Source organism: Ambystoma mexicanum, chromosome 2q, assembly GCF_040938575.1.
Source record: "Ambystoma mexicanum isolate Mex_15411 chromosome 2q, UKY_AmexF1_1, whole genome shotgun sequence".
NCBI classification, from domain to species: domain Eukaryota; kingdom Metazoa; phylum Chordata; class Amphibia; order Caudata; family Ambystomatidae; genus Ambystoma; species Ambystoma mexicanum.
This window is the reverse complement of record NC_090924.1, coordinates 197,331,865-197,353,374: the sequence shown is the minus strand read 5'-3', so window position 1 is coordinate 197,353,374 and position 21,510 is coordinate 197,331,865. Positions and strand designations below refer to the sequence as shown.

Here is a 21,510-nt window from a genome sequence, read left to right as displayed (position 1 = left end):
TATCATACCAAATTCTTGGTCTCCACAAAAGGAAGCCTCTTCTTGATACCGTGAGTATGGTGTTGCGTAAGGTTGTACCTCGAAGGGTTCAGACTTCATCGGGGTTTCAAACCGGGCCTTCTTACTCGGGGGGGATAGCATCAGTAGAGCCTGAGGGTGTGGCCCCTTGTGGATCATACGAGAGGAAATGTTCTGGATTTTTATCATAAAAATCAGCCAAACAAAACATTCTTGACATGACCCCATCTATGTCTTCACTAGACCATTTTTTGGAACTGGGAAGGACTCTCTCAGCAAGTCTATGGGATTTATCTTGAGTAGCTTTGCTGGTTGTGGACCTATCAGCAGACCTGGGCTTGTCTGTCTGTTTAGGGGGGGGGTGGAGTGTTTCACAGGTGTGGAAGAATGTACAGGTAGTTTCTTCTGCTGTTTTCCCCCCTCCCCGTGCGTAGAAAAATGTTTTCCCTGTCTTAGTGGCTCCTGAGTTTTTCGACGCCTGGCGTCGAGGATCGGTAGAGGTGTCCCTGTCCTTCGAGCGTGGGGCCTCGCTGGCTTTAATTGCGGGCTCTGCCTCCTGGAGCACGGCCTGGGGGTGGAAGTCTTCGTCTTCCGATGATCGAACTTATGTTAGCCTAGGGAGCGAGGCACTCTTGGCAAGAGTGGATGATTGCCTGGAGTCATGCGGCGATCTTGATCGAGAGCGCCCAGAGGACACCGAATCGGACCGTTCGGTCAGTGCCTCTTTCCGAGAACTCGACGTCGTCGAGTCTCGGTTGGACTTAGTGTGTTTAGTGTGTGTAGTATGTGAAGCGCTTGCGTCGCCGGGGGTCTTCCCCATAGCCGCCCTGCCGGACGACCTTCCGAGGTCGGGGACCTGCGCTCGGCTGTCTTTCGACGCCGTAATGCCCTCACCGTCCGAAAGTACGGCATCGCTTTCATCGCTGAAGGCGCCCTCCGCTGCCATGGCCGCCTGCCTGGTGTGGTGGGCCCCACGCTTCGTCGAATGTGTCTTAGGTTTAAACCTACTACACGCTCTGCAGTTCGCTTCGGGGTGGTCCCTCGGCAAGCAGAGATTACACGTGGCGTGCCTGTCGGCCCAAGGGTATTTGCGGTTGCACTTGGGGCAGAATTGAAAAGGGGTACCCTCCATACGCACCTTGAGTCAGCAGGCTGTTAAGTGTAGGAAATGTATAAGGTGTACCTATATACCAAGAGTGTAGAGTATGTACCACCCCCCACTCTCCCTACTTGCAGGGCCGAGGCCAGCGGCCTACCAGGCCCGGGCCAAGGCCAGCGGCCTTCCGAGGCCCAAATCCGTCATGCAGCAGCCGACGGTCGATTTCTTCTCCAGCCGGCGTCGAGTGTCGAAGTTCGACGTTGGGGTGGGGAAGGATGTCAATAGATTAATAATTTTAAATTTTAGCAAAAGTATGGCTAAGGCCAGGGGACTCCGCAAGATGCTTCCGACCAGTATGGCGGAAAAAAACAATCTGAGGATCCTAGACGCGTGAGGGATCTTGGATACAGTGGACGTCACACTAGGGATAGTATTACTGGCACGCCCTGTGTCGATGCCCATTTTCGAGTTTTGAAAAACAAGCTGTAATACTCTGTAGCTTCCACTAGATGTCGGCCTACGCACAGCATGTGATCTAAGCAGATTCCACAAGCCTCGGAGATAGAGAGATATATATATATATCTATATAGATATATCTATATAGATATATATATATATATAGATATATAGATATATATATATGGGATACATTACTCACCGTAATCGTATTTCTGATGCTTGTATCTGCTTAGATTCACATGCTGTGCATAGGCCGACATCTAGTGGAAGCTGCGGAGTATTACAGTTTGTTTTTCGAAACTCGAAAATGGGCGTCGACACAGGCGTGCCAGTAATACTATCCCTAGTGTGACGTCCACTGTACCCAAGATCCCTCACGCGTCTAGGATCCTCAGATTGTATTTTTTCTGACATGAGGAAGCATGAGGAGTAGCGCGAGTACAGATAATCCAAGCAGATAGACAGAAAGGTAAGACTACAAGCAATCATGCGCCTTCTCTCGGAGGGGAGGAAGGGTGGGTCGCATGTGAATCTAAGCAGATACAAGCATCAGAAATACGATTACGGTGAGTAATGTATCCCTTCTGAGGCTTGTGGAATCTGCTTAGATCACATGCTGTGCATAGATTAGCGAGCAGTACCAGAAGAAGGAGGTGGGATGTGAGAAGGGTCATGAGCAAACAGGTGTCTTAGAACCGCTTGTCCCACTTGTGTATCTGTCTTGGAATGAGTGTCAATGCAGTAATGCTGAGTAAAAGTGTGAATAGAGCTCCAAGTAGCTGCTTTGCAAATGGTGTCGAGGGGAACATTTGCAATGAAAGCCAGAGTGGCCCCAATGCCTCTAGTAGAATGGGCCCTTGGCGTAAAAGGCAGAGTTTTTTCAGAAAGAGAGTAACACAGCTGTATACAGTTGATAATCCACTTCGAGATCGCGCCTTTAGAGACGCGATCCCCCTCTCTGCCTGTAGCTACGGAGACAAACAGTTGATCTGTTTTCCTTAGCGGTCTGGTTTTATTTACATAGTAGAGGACCGCCCTACGCACATCAAGGGTGTGTAGTTTCACCTCAGCTGAGCTTTGCGGGTTCTGGAAGAAAGCCGGAAGCTCGATGGACTGGTTTACATGGAACTTAGATATAAATTTAGGTGAGAACCTAGGGTGTGTGCGTAAAACCAGTTTGTCTTTGTGGATAGTAAAGAAAGGATCCTGCACTGACAGAGCCTGAATTTCACTGACCCTTCTTATAGAGGTAATGGCTACTAAGAAGGCCGTTTTATAAGTCAGGTGTTTGAGACTACTTTTATGCATGGGTTCGAAAGGGGGGCCCCATGAGCTTAGCTAGCACCACATTGAGGTCCCATCCTGGCGGTGGGTTCGAAATAGGAGGGTGAAGTCTCTTTACTCCTTCCATGAAGGCTTTAACTACTGGTACTTTCCACCACGATACTTTGTTATGGGATGTGGTGTAAGCCGAGAGGGCTGCCAGGTGTACCTTCAGAGAGTTAAAAACCAAACCTGCGTCCAGCAGGTGGAGCATGTATGTTACCACGTTGGAAGGAGTGCAATCAACTGGGTTGATTTGTTTATTCTGGCACCAAATAACGAATCTCTTCCACTTGTCAAAGTAACAGTGCCTTGTGTTTGGTTTCCTGGATTCTTTTAGGATGTCCATACACCTCTGTGGTAAATTGAGATGCCCAAACTCTATGACCTCAGGAGCCATGCTGCCAGGTTCATTGAGTTGGGTTCCTGGTGCACTGTTTGACCTTGTTGCTGGGACAGTAGGTTGTACCAGGCTGGGAGTTTGATGGGCTCGCACACCGCCATCCTGCGTAGGTGTGGAAACCATGGTTGTCTCGCCCACATGGGAGCAACTAGGATGAGCGTCATCGATTCCTTGTTCATCTTGTACACCACCTTCCTGATGAGAGGAGTTGGTGGAAAAGCGTACGCAAACATCCCTGACCAGTTCATCCACAGGGCGTTCCCTTGGGAGTCTGGCTGGGGGAACCTGGATGCAAATCCTGGGCATTGTTTGTTTTCGCTTGTGGCGAATAGGTCTATAGTGGGGAAACCCCACTGAGAGAAGAGATCTTCTACGATATCTCTGTGAAGGACCCATTCGTGTTCTTCTGGGAGGGAGTCTCTGCTTAGGGCATCCGCTAGGGAATTGAGCTCCCCTGGAACATGTTGTGATGACAGGAAGATGTTCCGTCTGAGTGCCCATATCCAGATTTTCTGGGCAAGCTTGGACAGATTTGGCGAACGAGTCCCTCCTTGTTTGTTCAGATAGAACATGGCTGTCGTGCTGTCCGTCCGGATCTGCACCGACAAGTTTAGCAGATGGGGCTCGAACGCCCGAAGCACTCGGAATACTGCCAGAAGCTCTAGCAGGTTGATGTGGTTCTTGGCTACTGAGTGAGACCAGAGACCCTGAGCTGTGTGGTGGAGATGGTGAGCTCCCCACCCAGTCAGGCATGCATCTGTAGTCACCACTGCCTGTACTTCGGGATCGTAAAAGGGTTTTCCCCTTGCGAGATTCTCTCTTGTCCACCAGTGTAAGCTCTGTACGAGTGTTGGCGAAACGACCACTAGATCGTCCCACTGACCACTTGCCTGAGACCACTGTTTCGCCAACCATTCCTGCATGGGACGCATGCGCAGACGCGCGTGGGGGACCAGGTAAATGCATGACGCCATCATGCCCAGTAACCGCATTGCTTTGCGTACCGTTATTTGTTGACCTGACTGATAATGTGGAATTTGCAGTAGTATATTCCGAATTCTCTCTTCCGAGGGGAAGGTCAACCCTTTCTGAGTATCTAGGATTGCTCCTAGGAACTGTTTTGAGGTGCTTGGCACCAGACTTGACTTCTTCTCGTTGATAGAGAAGCCTAATTCGTGGAGGAGGTCGATAGTCCTCTGAATGTTTGACCTGCAAATTCCTGGGGTTTCCCCCGTTATGAGCCAGTCGTCCAGATAAGGGTACACTGGGATTGCCTCCCTGCGTAGGTGTGCAGCTGCCACCGCCAGTACCTTGGTGAATACCCTTGGTGCTGAAGCTATCCCGAAGGGCAGTACCTTGAATTGGTAGTGGCGACTGTCCACCTTGAAGCGCAAGTATTTTCTGTGCGCTGGGAGCATGGAAATATGAAAATAAGCATCTTTCATATCCAAGGTTGCCATGTAATCCCCCTTTTTTAGGAGGGGGATTACCTCTTGTAGCGTGGTCATACGGAATTTTTGGGGCTTGACATACTTGTTGGCAGGCCGTAAGTCCAATACTGGGCGCATTGTCAAATCTTTCTTTGGCACAAGGAAGTAAGTTGAATAGATACCCTTGTTTACCTGGTGTCCTGGGACGAGTTCTATCGCGTCCTTTTCTAGCAGAATGGCGATCTCCTCGAGAAGGATCTTCTGATGTTCTAAGGAGTGTATTCTTTGTCGTGGAGGGTGGTTCTGGGGACGCTGCAGTAATTCTATACAATATCCTGTGGACACTGTTGACAGCACCCATCTGTCTGAGGTGATCCCTTCCCAAGCCTGGGTGAAGTTGGAAATGCGTCCCCCTACTGGGGTTGCGTGAGAAGGGACCCTGAACTGAGCGTCACTGCTTTGGTGGAGGCGTGCCACCTCCCTTGTTGGGGCTGCCTCTGCCTCTTCCACGACCTCTCTTGTTACCCCTGCCGTAACTTTGGGTAGACTGCTGGTTGTTGTTCCATTGTGTACCCTGTCCTTGGGCATAGTTGCCTCTTTGTGAATTTTGGCCGCGTGGGCGACGAAAATTACTGTTCCCCCTCTGGTTAGGGGGTTTGTTGGTAAGCTGGCCAAGGGATTTGAGAGTCTCGTATTCGTCCTTGGCATTCTTAAGTGAGTCTTCGACCGCTTTCCCAAACAATAGATCGGGTTCCACCGGCTTGTCTATTATTGAAGCCTCGGTTTCTGTCTTGAACCCCGATTGCCGTAACCACGCATGTCTCTTGATAACAGTACCTTCCGCTATCAATCTTCCTGCGTTGTCCGCGGCGTCGAAAGTTGCTTTTAATATGCAACCAGACACGGCTCTCCCTTCTGCCGAGATCCGAGCCAACTGGCCCTTTAACGGTTCAGGAGCAGAGGCTATGAGCGCCGCGACCTCTTCCCATTGATGGCAGTTGTAACTTGCCAACAGGGTGGTGGAGTTTGCAATCCTTGCTTGGTAGGCGGACGTTGAGGCTACCTTCCTGCCAAACCCATACAGTTTTTTGCTCTCCTTGTCGGGAGGAGCTTCTGACGACGATAAGGGTGTCCCATCCCTCTTCCGAGTGTTGGTAACCACTAGGGAGTCTGGTTTAAGATGTCCTCTTATATAAAGAGGGTCAGACTGGGCTGCCCGAAAAAGTTTTTCGACTCTGGGGTTGACGGCTCTGGTGAGGTTAGGATTCACCAGGGATGGATCTATTCTACGTTGGATGGATTTAAGGATAGGGATGGTCTGAGCGACCGGCCTCCTCTCTCCCACCAACTCTTCTGCGAAGTCCCTTTCCTCCTGTACACCGTGGGTGTCGATGTGAAAATGTTCTGCTGCGCGAGCGAGAACTTCATTAAGGAGGGGCTGGTTATCAACTGGCGAGTCGGTAACTGGGGCTTCGCTCTCTACCGGGGAATCTACTCTGTAAATTTCCTGCTCATCTTCTACCTCCTCCAGGTCCTCATCATCCGCATAGTATTCAGTCCCGGTTTGTTCCTCCATAATGTTAAACTCCTGGTCCCCTTCAGGGAAAGGCTGTCCTTGGTATCTGGGGTGTGGAGTAGAGTATGGAGTAGAGTAAGGCTGCACCTCGAAGGGTTCAGGTCTTTCGAACCGGGCCTTTTTACTTAGGGGGATAGGATCAGAGGAGCCTGAGGGTGTGGCCCCTTGAGGGTCATACGAAAGGAAATGTTCTGGGTTTTTGTCATAAAAATCAGCTAAGGAAGACATCCTTGACATGACCCTGTCTATGTCTTCACTGGACCATTCTTTGGAACAGGGTATGACTTTAGTAGGCAACTTAGAGGACTTATCAAGGGTACCCTTGCTGGATGTTGATGTCCCAGTAGATTTGTGTTTGTCTGTCTGCTTAGGGTGGAAGGATGGTCTTACAGGAGTGGAAGGCTGTGCTTTCCGCTGTTTCCCCCCCTCCCCGTGCGTGGAAAAATGTTTTCCCTGCCCCTTGGAGGCCCCAGAGACTTTCGACGCCTGGCGTCGAGGGTCGGGAGAGGTATCTGTGTGTTTCGAGCGTGGGGCCTCGCTGGTGTTAACTGCGGCCTCGGTCTCCTGGAGCGCGGCCTGGGGGTGGAAGTCGTCTTCGTCTTCCGACGATCGAACTTCCGTTAATCTAGGGAGCGAGGCACTCTTGGCAAGAGTGGATGATTGCCTTGCGTCATGAGGCGATCTCGATCGAGAGCGCCCAGAGGACACCGAGTCGGACCGTTCTATCTGTGCCTCTTTCCGAGAAGTCGACGTCGTCGAGGTTCTGTTGGACTTAGTGTGCTTAGTGTGTGTAGGGTGTGTAGCGCTTGCGTCGCCGGGGGTCTTACCCATAGCCGCCCTGCCGGACAACCTTCCGAGGTCGGGGATCTGCGCTCGGCAGTCTTTCGACGCCGTAATGCCCTCGCCGTCCGAAAGTACGGCGTCGCTGCCATCGCTGAAGGCGCCCTCCGCTGCCATGGCCGCCTGCCTGGCGTGGTGGGCCCAACGCTTTGTCGAACGGTCCTTAAGTGTCTTAGGCTTAAACCTACTACACGCTCTGCAGTTCGCTTCGGGGTGGTCCCTCGGCAAGCAGAGATTGCACGTGGCGTGCCTGTCGACCCAAGGGTATTTGCGGTTGCACTTGGGGCAGAATTGGAAAGGGGTACCCTCCATACGCACCTTGAGGCAGCGGGCTGGTAAGTGTTGGAAATATATAAGGTGTACCTATATACCAAGAGTGAAGAGTATGTACCACCCCCCACTCTCCCTACTTGCAGGGCCGAGGCCAGCGGCCTACTAGGCCCGGGCCGAGGCCAGCGGCCTTCCGAGGCCCAGATCCGTCGTGCAGCAGCCGACGGTCGATGTCTTCTCCAGCCGTCGTCGAGTTTCAAGTGTCGACGTTGGGGTGGGGAAGGATGTCAATAAATAATTTTAAACTTCAATAATTAGCAAAAGTAAGGCTAAGGCCAGGGGACTCCGCAAGATGCTTCTGACCAGTATGGCGGAAAAAAACAATCTGAGGATCCTAGACGCGTGAGGGATCTTGGGTACAGTGGACGTCACACTAGGGATAGTATTACTGGCACGCCTGTGTCGACGCCCATTTTCGAGTTTCAAAAAACAAACTGTAATACTCCGCAGCTTCCACTAGATGTCGGCCTATGCACAGCATGTGATCTAAGCAGATTCCACAAGCCTCAGAAATATATATATAAACCAGTGAAGCAGAATAATAAGCAACATGGAAGCCTATGTGGGAGAGACCAGCAGGGGACATTGCTTCAGGAGGCAGTCGTGGTTGGACCGGACAAGCAGCCAGGATGCTGGCAAACTTCCCAGAAGCCAGTGTAAGTATTGCCAGTCTGTGAGCCTCTGTTAGAGGAGCAGGAGGCGAGAGCACCAAGAAGAAAGGACGCCGTCCACGTCCCGATAGAAGCATTCCGCTTGTCGGCATGCAGGAAGAGGCACGCGACAGGCGATCAGAACTCCAGAGGATGCGTTTCCCAGCTTCAACAGTGAAGGAGAAGCTGAGGGAACCAACAGAAGGAGACGCCACAAGCTGTGAGTGTCAGGGAGGATGCTTGTATACCAGGGGCGCTCCTGCTAACATAATGAATACCGAATTAAATGGAACTTTAAAATGAAGCAAAACTAATGCATATTCAATACCAAACTGAATGGAACTTTATAAGCTGCATGTATGCTTATCGAACACTGAATTGAATGAAACCCTGAAATTAAGCATTCAAAGTGTTGAATGGAATAAAAACTTTAATGGGACAAGTAAATAAAGTGAATAACCCAAAATGCCCAAGGGAAAACTAATAACAGCAAAGGACACAAGTGTGACCGATGGTCATAAAAAGGTGTGTATGAGCAAACCACCCTTAAACTGAACTTTTATGAATGCAGTGTGACAAGGCAAAACAATGGAAAGGATGTGTGGCAAGTCATGGCAGAGCCAAGAAGCTGATGAGGAAAATCCAGAAGATTGTGAATCTACGCAAAGCCAAGAGGCTGACAGTTAGGGATCCTGGTTGCGCGACCTGTAATGGGTGTACCGTCTGGTCCGACAACTGCACCTAGACCAGTGAGCCCTGAATGTTGAAAACCCAAGGACATTGTGATGATTAAGTCAAGTCTTGGAAAAGGGAACCCAGAGTCTTAAGGAGCTATAGGTGTGATCTTGAGAACAAAGCCTCAAGGCCTGTTTTCTGTGAACTGTGGTGCTTGGAAGTTTGGGAAGAGAACTTCAAGGATTGGTTTTGAACTGAATCACCTTGATCTTAAAAAAGGTAATCTTGACACTTTTCTGTGGAACTTGTTTAGGGGAAGTGTAGTGCGAAAGCTGAAATCTGGAAGAAGCTCAGAACTTTGAGTTGAACACTTTCTTTTAATTTCGACATCCCTACAGATTGGTTAGCTTTAGTTGCGAGGGCAAGTATAGTTTTTGGACACAGACTTAAGTTGAACTCCGACTTTGCTTAATTTCGTTCATATAGGGAAATCCCACCTTATCATAGGGCAAGTTAAGCTTTCTACCATCCTGACATTTGATTTAATGAAGTATTTTAGTTAGAACTTTAAGTCCGTTTGTGTCTTACTTCAAACTCTTGCATTGTGAGGACATCATGTTCAACAAGCGAGTATAAAACATTCTTTTGTTAAGAACCTGCTTTCCCAAACATGCAAATTGGAGGAGAAATCCACAATACATTGTCCCCACAACCAATGTAAAAAGAAAAAACATGAATTTCAGAAAAGCATTGCAATTTATCCATTCTTATTTACTTTTCCTGTTTGAACACGGTTGCACCAATCACCCAAATAGAACCGCCACAGATGATAGAAAAGCAATACTATAGACCACCACACAAACCTTATCCAAACAATCTTCACAGAAGAAAGACCCCTTGAGACAGAAAGACGGTGCCATGTTTAGACGGAAGGAGTTGGTGCACACATGTGAAGTTAGTTCAGAATGTGAAACGTGCTCTTTCAAGTGCCCAGAAGTGCTTGTGAGTTCAGAAAATGGAAAGTAGCCAGGTGATGTGTAGTTTTGCAGTCCGGGGACCTGACAGACTTTGTGAACTTCTCCATATGTGGGCAAACTAAAATGTCCAAGGGAGGAAAAACGTGATGAGGGGGCGTGACGATGACAAGACGATAGATTTTCATCTATACATAATCCAGAAAAACTGTTAGCAATGTTTGAAAAATTGTCTTCAGAAGTCTTGCTCTTGAATGGACTCGTTGGCTGACAATCATATCCAGACCCTACTTGACAAGTGACTGTTGTGCCATGCGAGTTCAATACTGTGTTGGGGTTAACCAGTTGACCACCACCAAAACGTAGCTCGTGGGTAGAAGGTGAAATGTTACTGGAGCAAACGGCACACTTGCTTACTTTGGAGGAGGTTTGAAGCTGTATTTGCTGTTTGTGAAGTGGGTGAATGGTGAGATGCGGGAGTGATGGAAAACTATTCAAGCCAGCAAGCTGAGGTGGTGGAACATCCTTTAGTTCCACACTAGGTTTCTTGTTCTCCATGTAATCTTTCTGTGAAAGAAAAATGTGCATAATTATATTTATTGGTAATGCACTAAAGAGACATTTGCAGTGTCATTTAAGCAAACGTAAATTCAGAAATTGCAAACCGATGTGTAGTAAGATCACCAACAGAATTCATGAACAAAATAGGTTTGCATCATCTGCCGAGTAAAGAGTGGCAAGCAGGGGAACGCTAGTTGTTTGTGTTTGGGGGGTGGGGTTCCTAAATTCCCACTTGGAGGTAAGATTTTAGTAAGCTATCCCAGTGGTTTGTAGATTCCCCCATTTCTTAGTATCAGCCTGTAATACTCAGGAACCTTGGTAGAGTGGCAGAGCAGTCAAGATTATCTTTAAGAGGAGGATGTGAGCTGTAAGCAAGTACACTGAACCACCTAGCTAGTAATGCACATCAAAGAAACACATTTATATTAAAATATAGATTATATTTACACAAGAGCCACTGTTAAATACTTAGCACAATAAACCAACACACTTTGTAATGCTTTAAAAAGGCCACTTAGATATTTCGAGTGTTGTGTGAAATTACCCGTTTGATTCATTTTTTAAGTGTTTTTGGGCCCATATGATAGTATTCTTGTACTTACCTGTCCAAGTGTAATCATTGTGTATTTCAATGGGTGGACTCATTGTAGGCCCCTGAGCCCACACATCTCTCCCAAGAGTAAGCCTTGACCACTCTCCATGCTTATGATTGGGTTTGGCTAACCTCTCAGAGTTCTCCTGTTCACTAGAACCAAGGTGGATTTCTGAAATCTGTCCAGCAGGCCGGATTTGAGAAATTAATTACAACACCCCATGTGAGGGTGAGAAGGGTGCAGGTCCAAAAAAGCAGACCGACTGCATGGGTTGGCAGCAAGTGCTCATAGGCAGCGACTGATGCTCAGTGTTCGGCTTGAGCTTGAAGAGACTTGGAGAGCGGCGCAAGAGGAGTTTGGACAGGACTGTGCTGGGTGGGCGCAAAGTGGAAGATGAACACTGGACCAGATGCACTGCATGCCCTTCACAGACCATACTCTGTCTCAACAACGCCTGAAGTAACACTATCAAGACCTCGGGTTAAGCTTGATGGCGGAGGGTATCTTTTCAGGTGTGCGTTCCACTTCTCCTTTACCCCTCTGTTTCGGCCCCTGATACCAGGTTCATTATAACCCATTTATTTTCTTTCTACCTCTACACACACCCATTCCTTTCTGTTGGTCAGCCTATATGGTTTCTGTATTGCTGGATACCATTTATTGCTTTTGCTTTCATGGTTATTACTGGCAAAACCGACTCCATTGGTTCAATTACAAGCTCAATGCTCCGACCACTCTTATTTAAAACCTTTAGCTTGTTTGGTGCCCTCTGTCTTCGGAATCACTTAAGGTCATCTTCAAATAACAGCTACCAGAGAGCATGGAACGGCTCTTAAATTCAGCGGTGTTCAATTTTTAGCTCGTCTACTATTGACCTGGATTAGAATTTTTACTGCATACTAAGGTTCATTATTTGCTGTTTTGGACTTCATAAACCCAGACAAAAATTGTTACAACTGCATTTATACCATGGGATAAGCAGAACTAGAGATTAGGTAACGAATGTGTTGTGAGCCAGCATTTATAAAAATTCTTCATGTAATTGCAGCCAATTAATTTCCAAACAGCTAGGGTGAGAGATTAGAGTCAAAATGATGAATAGTTGATTAATCTGCAAAATAGTTTGATGGGCTTAATAAGACCATCATTGGGAGGCGCTGTTGCAGTGATCCAAGATGGCCGTCGCCTGAAAAGCTCCGGCAATGCCAACTGAAACATCTGCTAATCCGTATTAGTGGGAGAAGAGTGCTGTGTGTATTGGCCCTTCCTTGGTGAAGTTATGGACCCGCTCGCTGCCTCAGAGTTTTGTGCTTGGGAAGTGCGGAGCTATGAGCCGTGACCGCGTGGAGCAGGGTGGCGCTCCGGTGTCTTGGGAGACGCAGCGGCGATCTCGGGAGTTCTTCCCCCTGGCAGACTGGTGAGCCGAGGATAAGAACAGAACTGCAGGGGAGTTGCGGAGCGGCAGACTGGGGGGGCTCTACGGCACGCCCTGGTTAACTGACGCGGCAGTTGGGCTCCCATACCGCTACGTGGCGGTTGCTGCCCGCGGTTGACATCCTCTGGCAGCTACTGATACTGGGGACTCCCCTGAGAATTACCGGCTCCCGCAGTGTGTGCCAGAGGAGTGGGGGGGGGGGGCTGAAGAATTCAAACGTCGGCGGCGGTGGAGGCGGAGAACTCGTGGCCGTCTCCCCTGCTTCCTCTCTCCTGTTCATCAGCCCAAGCGGTGTGGCGGCTGCGGGGAGAGGATTGGGGGAGGGGAGACAACGACTCAGGAAACATCCTCTATGAGCCCTGCGACTTCTCTACATTGGTACCTGGGTGCGGCGGAGTCGTGCAGGACAAGAACTGGACACAAGGTACACTGTGTGAATAGCGTGACCCTGGGCCCACGAGATACTCCTGGTGGGGCGCGCTTTCATGGAAGATTGCTGCATAGCACTTACTGGGGAGGTGCCGGTCCCTGCATATTAAGTGGCTGGAATAAAGGAGATCTACACCCTTGGGTCTGGAGGGTCCCCCTGGACTGGGATGGTGTGCCCCTAAGGAGGGTGTGTATCTGGGGGTGCAGTGAGAACTGGAGCTGCCATAATACGCGTTGTGGATGGCAAGCGCCTAGGGGCCACACTATGCGCTCTGTAAAGTGAATCTAATCGGTGCGCATCACAGGCGTTAGAGGTGGCCTGCAGACATACGAGCAGTGCAGATAGAAACTGTGGGGCGCATGGAAGAGGCGGAGCAGAGGATTGGGACGGCCGAAGATAACGTAACATCCCTGCAGCGCAAAGTGGTCAGTTTGCAGCAAATGGTTAAGACAATTGCAGCTAAGAACGAGGACCTAGAGGGCCGCTCAAGGATGAATAATATACGCGTCACGGGAGTCCCGGAGTCTACGCATATAGACAATATGGAAAAATGTGTTGAGCAACTCCTGGTCAATGTGTTGGACAATCCTCCGCTGTCCGGTATGTGCATGGTGGAACGTGCGCATGGCTCACTGGCGGCGAAACCGCCCCCGGGGGTGCCTGAACCTCCCATAATTGCTAGGATATTTTGTTATCGGGATAGAGATGCCATACTGTGAGCAGCGTGAGAGAAAATGGAGCTGCGGTGGGGGCGTTCCGTCATATGGCTATTTCCAGACTTCAGCCTGGCGGTCCAAGATCAGAGAAAAACATTCCAACCTGTGAAAAACATCCTGCGGAGTAAAGGCGTAAAATACTATAAGATGTACCCGGCTAAGCTCCGCGTGCAACATAATGACTCAATGTTCTTCACTACACCGGAGGCTGCGGAAAAATATACCAGAAACTTGCCGGAACCGGGTGGGCCGCGGCGGCTCTCACCTAGACCCAACGATGATATCCTTTAAAATGAACAGTGAGGTTCCTGGGTGGGCCCTCGATAATATTCCGTTTATAGGGAGCTGGAGTAAAGGAAGGCAAATTATGTTTTTTCTTATTGGCTGTTGTCACAAGGAGCGATGCGGCTGTCCTCAGACCCCCACATGCTGCAGATACTGCAGTACAGTTTAGTTAAGGTTTTAGGGGTAGGGAGGGTTGGAGGGGGGGGGGGTGAATGGATGCCGGTAGGTTATAGTTTCTGGCATGGGTGGGTAAGAGGGGGGGGGGGGGGATCCTAGCCACAGTTTAGTTAATCTGAGAATTACGGGCAGTTATGCTAGCATGTTTAACAGCACAACTCACAAGACTTATTTGTGCAACCAGAGTCCCGAGAGCACTGGGGACTCTAAACTATGGCTCGTCTGGAGGTGCACGCGAGGGCAGGTGCTACTTGAATATGGGATGGCTGCCATGGTGGTAGGTGGTAGGCAAGGTGAGCCCCTCACAGTGATGACTTGGAACGTGCGGGGACTTGCCACGCAGAAGAGGACCCGTATGATAGCGAACATCAGTAAAGCCCACCGGGTCAATATCCTATGTCTACAAGAAACACTTAGCTCGGACTTCGCCGCTTCCCAGGCTACCTGGATGGGTAATACTTATATATTGCTTGTCCTATTCTACACACTCCAGAGGGGTTGCTACATATATACATGTTTCATTGCAATTCAGGCTGCATGAGCAGGTAGGGGACGTGGAGGGCTGGTACATAATTTTGGCGGGGGATGTGTAGCTCGAAATATTTCCTCATAAATGTCTATGCCCCTAATACGGACACACCTGACTTTTTTTACCAATGTGCCCGACTTATACACAAGTCCCCATCATACGAGATACTTTGGGTCGGCGATTTTAACTTGGCTCTCAACTTGGAGATGGACAGATCTGCAACATCACAGCAGGTGCTTCCCCAAGCGGCGGAGGCGTGGTCTGAAATCTCCACATATGACCTTTGGGATGTGTGGTGAGGCAAGCACCCGGCGGCTAGGGAATTCACCTTTTTACCCCTGGGGTACATCATAGCTAATCGAGAATCGACTATATTATGGCATCCAGCTCCCTTGCCAGATCAGTCATAACGACCTATATACTTCCCCGTACTCTTTCTGACCATTCACCTGTACTGGCTCAATTTAGGCCCCCAATCAGTCCACATAGGCAGCTTACGTGGCGGTTTAGAGCCACGGCCTTGCAAGACGTTGCGTTCAGGGAGGAAATAAGCCAAGATATCGATACCTACTTTCAAGCCAATGAAGGCTCAGTCCCAGACCAGAGCACAATATGGGAGGCATTCAATGTTTATGTAAGAGGTTGCTGCATATCCAAAAGAAGGAGGGGTGTTAAAAATCAATCCGCAGGTCCATGGCGAGGGTAGGAGATGCTATTCAAGATTTAGACCATAACAGGGCAGGCTAGACTATCCCGAAATCCAGCGCAGGCTGAAGGAGCATAGAGACGAGTACAAACAGCTGGCAGCCAGCAATGAAAGGTTCCTAGGTGACCCGATAGCGGCGACGAGGTATGGGGAGGGGGACCGGCCCAGCAGAACGTTGGCGTGGGCTATTTAACAGGAACACAGAAATACCCCCCTGTCCCCCCCATCATGGAACTCACGGGGGAAGGATGGGAACACTATTAAAGATCTGTTCGGGAAAAATGAGGAGTTTAGATAATACTACTCTCGGCTATATGAATCCCCACAAATGGCAGGACCCAATGCCATTACGCAATATCTGGATGAAATTGCGCTTGGGTGGCTAGATCGAGAACAGGGGGAGCCCCTAAATGACCCAATCACAGAAGAGGAAATTCATAACGCGAATAAGGCTCTCCCAAGTGGTAATGCCCCGGGGCTAGATGGGTAACGGCTGACTTTTATAAAACATGAAAATATTCTAGTACCCCAGTTGATCCGAGTATGAGGAAGCCATGGCTAAGGGTGTACTTCCAGAAACTACTAGATCAGAATTAGTGACAGTTTTTCCCAAACCTGGCAAGGAAACCGCCCCCCCCCCGCCCCCCCGACACCAGGCGTTTGACTGTTGTCATTAATTAATACCAATAATAAAATATTGGCCAGGATCCTGACCGATCGACTGATCCCGCACATGCCAGCGCTGGCCCCAACGGACCAGGCGGGCTTCATCCAGGGCCGATCTACACAACATAATTTGCGACGCCTATTCAATCTTATGCATAACGTGAACCCTGAGGTCCCTATAGCTATAGCAGCACTCGACGCAGAAAAGGACTTTGATTCTATCGAGTGGCCTTTCCTTTCCAAAGTGCTTCAACGGTCTGGGTTTGGCACTGCATATATCATTTGGGTTAAGCTGCTGTATACGGCTACACGGGCGGTCATTCATACAAATGGGGTGATCTCAGAATTCATCTACCCCAGGCGGGGTACTCGGCAGGGCGGCCCCCTTTTCCCCTGCTCTGTTCGCCCTGGTTATGGAGCCACTGGCGTGTCACATCCGGGAGATGCACATCCAGCGAGTGATCTGGGTGAACGCATTGTGCACTATTATATCATTGTACACGGACAATATTTTATTCTATATTAAACATCCCAGAACAAACTTGGTGCCGTTGACCCAGGAAGTGATCAGATTCGGGGGAACTGTCCAGACTTCAGATAAATTGGAATAGATAAATTGGAATAAATGAGGTTCTCCCTTTAACCCTGTGGGTGCGACGGGAAGATGTGGGTGAAGAGTTTCGGTGGTGCCCACAAGGGCTGCATTACCTGTGGATTGGAGGTTTCTACAAAGGTAGAAACACTGTAGAAGGATAACTATATGAAGGTTGTAGAGGGCATGTGGCAGAGGGTGGAGTCGTGGATTCGGCTCCCGATCTCCCAGGCAGCTCGAATCACCCTGGCCAAGGTGGTCATGCTCCCCAAGATGCTTTACATTTTTAATAATGTACCAATATGACCCCCGACCTGGTACTGGACCCTCGTTAAGATGGTTAAACTGATGTGGGCTGGTAAGCAACCCTGCATAGCGTACGATACGTTAACCTCCAAGAATGAACATGGCAGACTGGAATATCCGGATATGCAGGTATACTACTTAACGGCTCAGCTGCAATATATTGTGAGCTGGGGCTTAACACTCCCTAACCCCCCGCACATAAAAGTAGCCAGGGCGGTCTCATACCCAAATGATTTATTGGATCTGCTCAGGTGAGATAGGGGGTCCGAATCCGAGCAATGAGGTCCATCCATCTCTCGTGTCCTGTAGGGCTTGGGAGCAGTTAGCCCGAATATTAAAATGTTCTCTGGACTACCATCCAGTACTACCGGTATATGATGTAATAGGCATCCCACTCTCCCACGAGAAATCATTCAAGGAACACTTCCAAAGGTTGGGGATACAGAAATTGGGGGATTTGGTAACAGACGGTAGGTTCAAGCAATGGGGTGAAATGCGATCACAAGAGGAGGATAATGCTGCGACTCTGACAGAGGAATACTGAGGGCGAAACAACGGTATGTGCTCCAGGCGATGGCAAACTAGTGGCCACTATTTATGCTATGATTAGAAGCGGGACGCGAATACAGAGGAAGAGATTAAGGGCTGTATGGGAAGCCTCCTTAGATTACAATTGACACTGAGCCAAGAACAGTGGAAACTGGTTTGTATGCACAAGGAAGTTTTTTTTTAACGCTAGATACAGGCTAGTCCATTACAAATTCCTGCATCAGGCCTACTATACCCCACAAAAACTTAGCAAATATTACCTGGAGAATGTGCTAGCTTGCAAGAGGTGTGGTAGGGAGCTGGCGGACTTATAACATGACATGGTACTGCCCACACGTTAGATCTTATTGAAGAAGTGTTGAGGGAACAACGAAGGAGATGCTTTCCACCAAATGTACATTCTCACCGGCACTATGGCTTCTGGCGTTAATTGAAGGTGGAACTCGAACAGAGAAAAAAAATTGTTGGGCATGGCGTCGGTTGTTGCCAGGTACATGATAGCCAGATGGTGGGGCAAGCGTAATCCTCCAACGTTCACAGCCTGGTTTGAACATATGAAACTGAACTAAGGGAAACCAGATAGGCCGCAACGCTTCCAGTTAATATTCAACCATGGGACTGTTGGCCCCCATTTCGCCGATATATGTGTTTAAGATGGATCAGTCCGACCAGGCAGCGGAATGGAATGTGGATGCAGGCGAATGACGGGGCACATGGGTGGCGGGGCGAGAGCGAGGACGCAAAAAAAGCATGTTGGGATATGAACTATGTTAAACTTCTGTACGTGAACTTTCTACATTGTTAAGATAGAGCTCTGCGACAAGGGAGGGAGGAGGCTTGTTGGGAATTTGCCGGTTGTTGAGTTTTAAAATGCAATAAGGAAATCAGCCAATCATTGACTGGATTAAATCAAACTACATTGTTGTGGAAGATCACTGGTTCAGAGAAGGCGTACAAACCATTGATCAATCCTTAAAACTCATTAGTCCTAGAGCAATATGCATCAGTTATAAGAGTTAAATTTATCTGGGATTTTGGATCCGAGCTCTGCCGTTGATTGTGTTAACCGTCAAAGAAAGTCACTGCCTGCTTAGTTTACATAGACCACAATGAAATATGCCAATTGCGCTAGATTGCAATATTTCTGCAAGGGTTTGCTTGAGCAAGGTCTCAGTTTGACAGGAATGTGTGCTGTGTCCACTCCTGTTCAACCTTCATGCAAATTCATATCTAGTCAGTTGAACAACTGGACAAAAGTCAAACAGCAAATTGCTGGTAGGAACATCCATGTACTGGCTTATGCCAAAGACATTGTGCTACTGGTTTGTATGCAGAGATACTTAATTCATGGCTGCTCACAATCTTGTTCTGAAGATCCGCAAATGCAATAGAATGTGTTTGAAGAGGTAAATCACTGGTATTTTGGCAACCAGCCAAAGGCTGAAACAGGTCCATTTCCCTACTTTGGAAGTACTTTAGACAACATTGTTTGGGGCGTCATATTAGCTCTGTGTGGCCCAGGTCAATGGTGCTGTTCTCAATTATGGAAGGTGGTCTAGGAAATCTTCATTTTCATTGACCCATCTACCCTGTAAAGGCATTGCAATCGGCACTTATGGGGCCATAGCTTGAGGTCGTTTGTTTCTACCCCCCCAATCCAAGTAAAAAACACGTTTGTGTGGTATGAACAGGGTGACAAAGGGTGCTCCACACATTTCATGAACGCTGGCCTATACTACATAAAGGTGTTTTTATTAGCATGACGATTACAATTTTGTGACAGATTGTGGGGAAAAAAAAAGCAATACACACTTTATGCATTTTAGTAATCCGGAAATTATGGCCCATGATTACACTACTAAAATGGGTTGGAACTGTTAGCAAAATCCAGATTAGTTTTGTTCCTTCACCTAAAAACAAACTAGATTATTGTACAATACATTTCTTGCACTGAAAAATAAAAAGCGGAAATGCCAACGAGATAGGAAAGAGCTCAGTGGAGCACCATTTTAAGTACGACTTGCTAAGTATAATTATACAAGTTGCTCTGAGAACGTACAGATGCGTTGTCTTATTTCATCCCAGGGCTAATTGCCTTCCAATTGCATCAATATTGAGCAAATGGAAATGCAAGCTGACCTCACACCACACAACGCACCATTTTTCGTCCTATACATACATCATATCTGGCCATACAGATGGGTGCCATATGTCATGTCCTTCGCTCTGGTTTGTTTAGGGTGCAGATCTCCTGGGCGGTCCATCATCACTGCAGGATGCCCGGACACTGGTACACAGCAATTTTCCCCACAGTCTTCCTATCTTAGCCCCTTGAGGAACAAGACCTCTGTCTTTCTTTAGACTAGTGGGACATCACTATGCCACATCCAATTTTCATCTGAGCCAACATGGTCCACCTCCAATGTTGCCCAAGTGGTAGGCCCGTTTTCAGCTGGCTGCTTAGTTTTATCCTTCAAGCCATCCAGATGCGCTCGGCCTAGTCCCCCCCCTCTCCCACCCCTCCTTCCCGGTTGCCTTCACTCCTATCGGGTAAGTCAACCTCCTGGAAAGGCAAATGTTTGGGGCGTCACTGGTCCAGGGAGCAAGTCCCTGGCCGATCAAATCCTCTAACAGGTTGTTATGAGAGACACATGCAAATTCCTCAAAACTTCACTAGGCCTATTGGATTTCCCCTTTCACCAACTCTCCAAACTCCTTTGAAGCGACTTTTGAAGGTATTTACCTGCACAATGACATTTTTTCTGGGTACTGTGAGGAATCGAAGGAATGTGTCCCTTCTCCCCAACGGGGAGCCTCTCCCTTTGAGGCTACGGAGGTGAGCCCACTGCAGGACCCTACCCCTGGGGGCATGCGCCGGTGGGACATCACTCGGAGACACTTCCCTCAGGGGAAAAGGACTCCCGTTCCTCGAAAGAACTCCCTAACCTCTCTACCATAATGACAAACATGGGACTGCCTGAAATGCTTAACAGCAATAAAAACTAAGACGGGTGAAGACCACGTTAACATGTACCATAGGTATCAGAGAAAAGAAAGTCTCTTCAAGGACAAACCACTGATGACGACGACGATTAAGGAGGGCCTGTGAAGAGGAGAGCAAATCATACGGCAGCATGGGATGCCCCTGTAGCCTAATGCAAGCAGGATGCAGAGCTACAGAGCCCATGAAATTCAGAAGGACTTAAACTAGATGGGAAGACAGCGTACCGAATTGGCAAGAAAGCAAGGGCGAGAACCCAGAACCAGTTGGTGGCGTGACCATGTGCAGTTCAAGGTGGGTAGTGAGCCCCAACCAACGAGGTCGACACCAACCCGCAGATGTATCCGCAGAGGCACCAGTTGCCAGTATAAGCTGGATCGTAGCACGAAAGGGAAGCAAAAAACGGACAACTGAGAAGACAACCGAGAAAGGGAAGCCAAGCAGTAAAGGAGGTCCTGTGCAACCACAGGCCCAGAGACGTTCCCCCATCATGAGAGGTAAAAGGGAAAACAGGAGGACCGGCAAGCCAAAATGGAATTGTTGTAAGAGTGGAGAAACTCGTCCCAGTGAAATGGTTGAAACTAACTACAAAATTGATACATCTGAACTAACAAAATGAGAGGGAACGTCATATGTAAAACTGAGAAAGAAAATATCAGTGGATAAGACTAACACCGGAAGAGAAGATCTAAACCTGCAAAGGGGAATTCAATGGGGAGTTGTGGAAACAAGACAAATCTGAAATCCGAACAAAAGAAGTGGATAAAGAAGGGCGTGGCTACAGGCCATGTAGGAAGACATGACCACCGAATCCTGAAGCGATCCGGAATATAAACATGCTATTTGCAGTCCAAAGAAGATGAAAACTAGGCACGGACATATGAGAATCTCCTGCCCAAGAGCCCGTTGTGGAGAGCGAACTACATGGAAATCTGTTAACAGCACGGAATTAATGCTGCGATCAGAAGGAGGAACCAAGATGGCGGCCCGAGGAGAACAGAGTATCGGGATGTGATGGTGACTTCGAACACGGGCACCAGAATGCGAGGGCACAAGGAGCGGCATTAGCAACTGGGAGGTTTGACCTTACTAACGAACGCGGACCCCCGCCGCTGAAACTGCAGCGCGTACCGCTGAAAACAGACATGGTCAGCCATTCAGCCATGGAAGCTGCCGCTGTGGAATA

The 21,510-nt window shown here is 48.6% G+C and overlaps 1 protein-coding gene across 4 annotated transcripts in view; it reads right to left on the bottom strand.

The window, feature by feature from the left end:
- MARF1 (meiosis regulator and mRNA stability factor 1) overlaps positions 1 to 21,510 on the bottom strand; it is a 1,350,049-nt gene that overhangs the window by 1,259,613 nt on the left and 68,926 nt on the right. For all 4 annotated transcript variants that reach the window (XM_069647123.1, XM_069647122.1, XM_069647120.1 and 1 more), the window contains exon 3: positions 9,668 to 10,345. In XM_069647123.1, the coding sequence (XP_069503224.1) occupies positions 9,668 to 10,345 (678 nt within the window). The remainder of the gene's footprint in view (positions 1 to 9,667; positions 10,346 to 21,510) is intronic.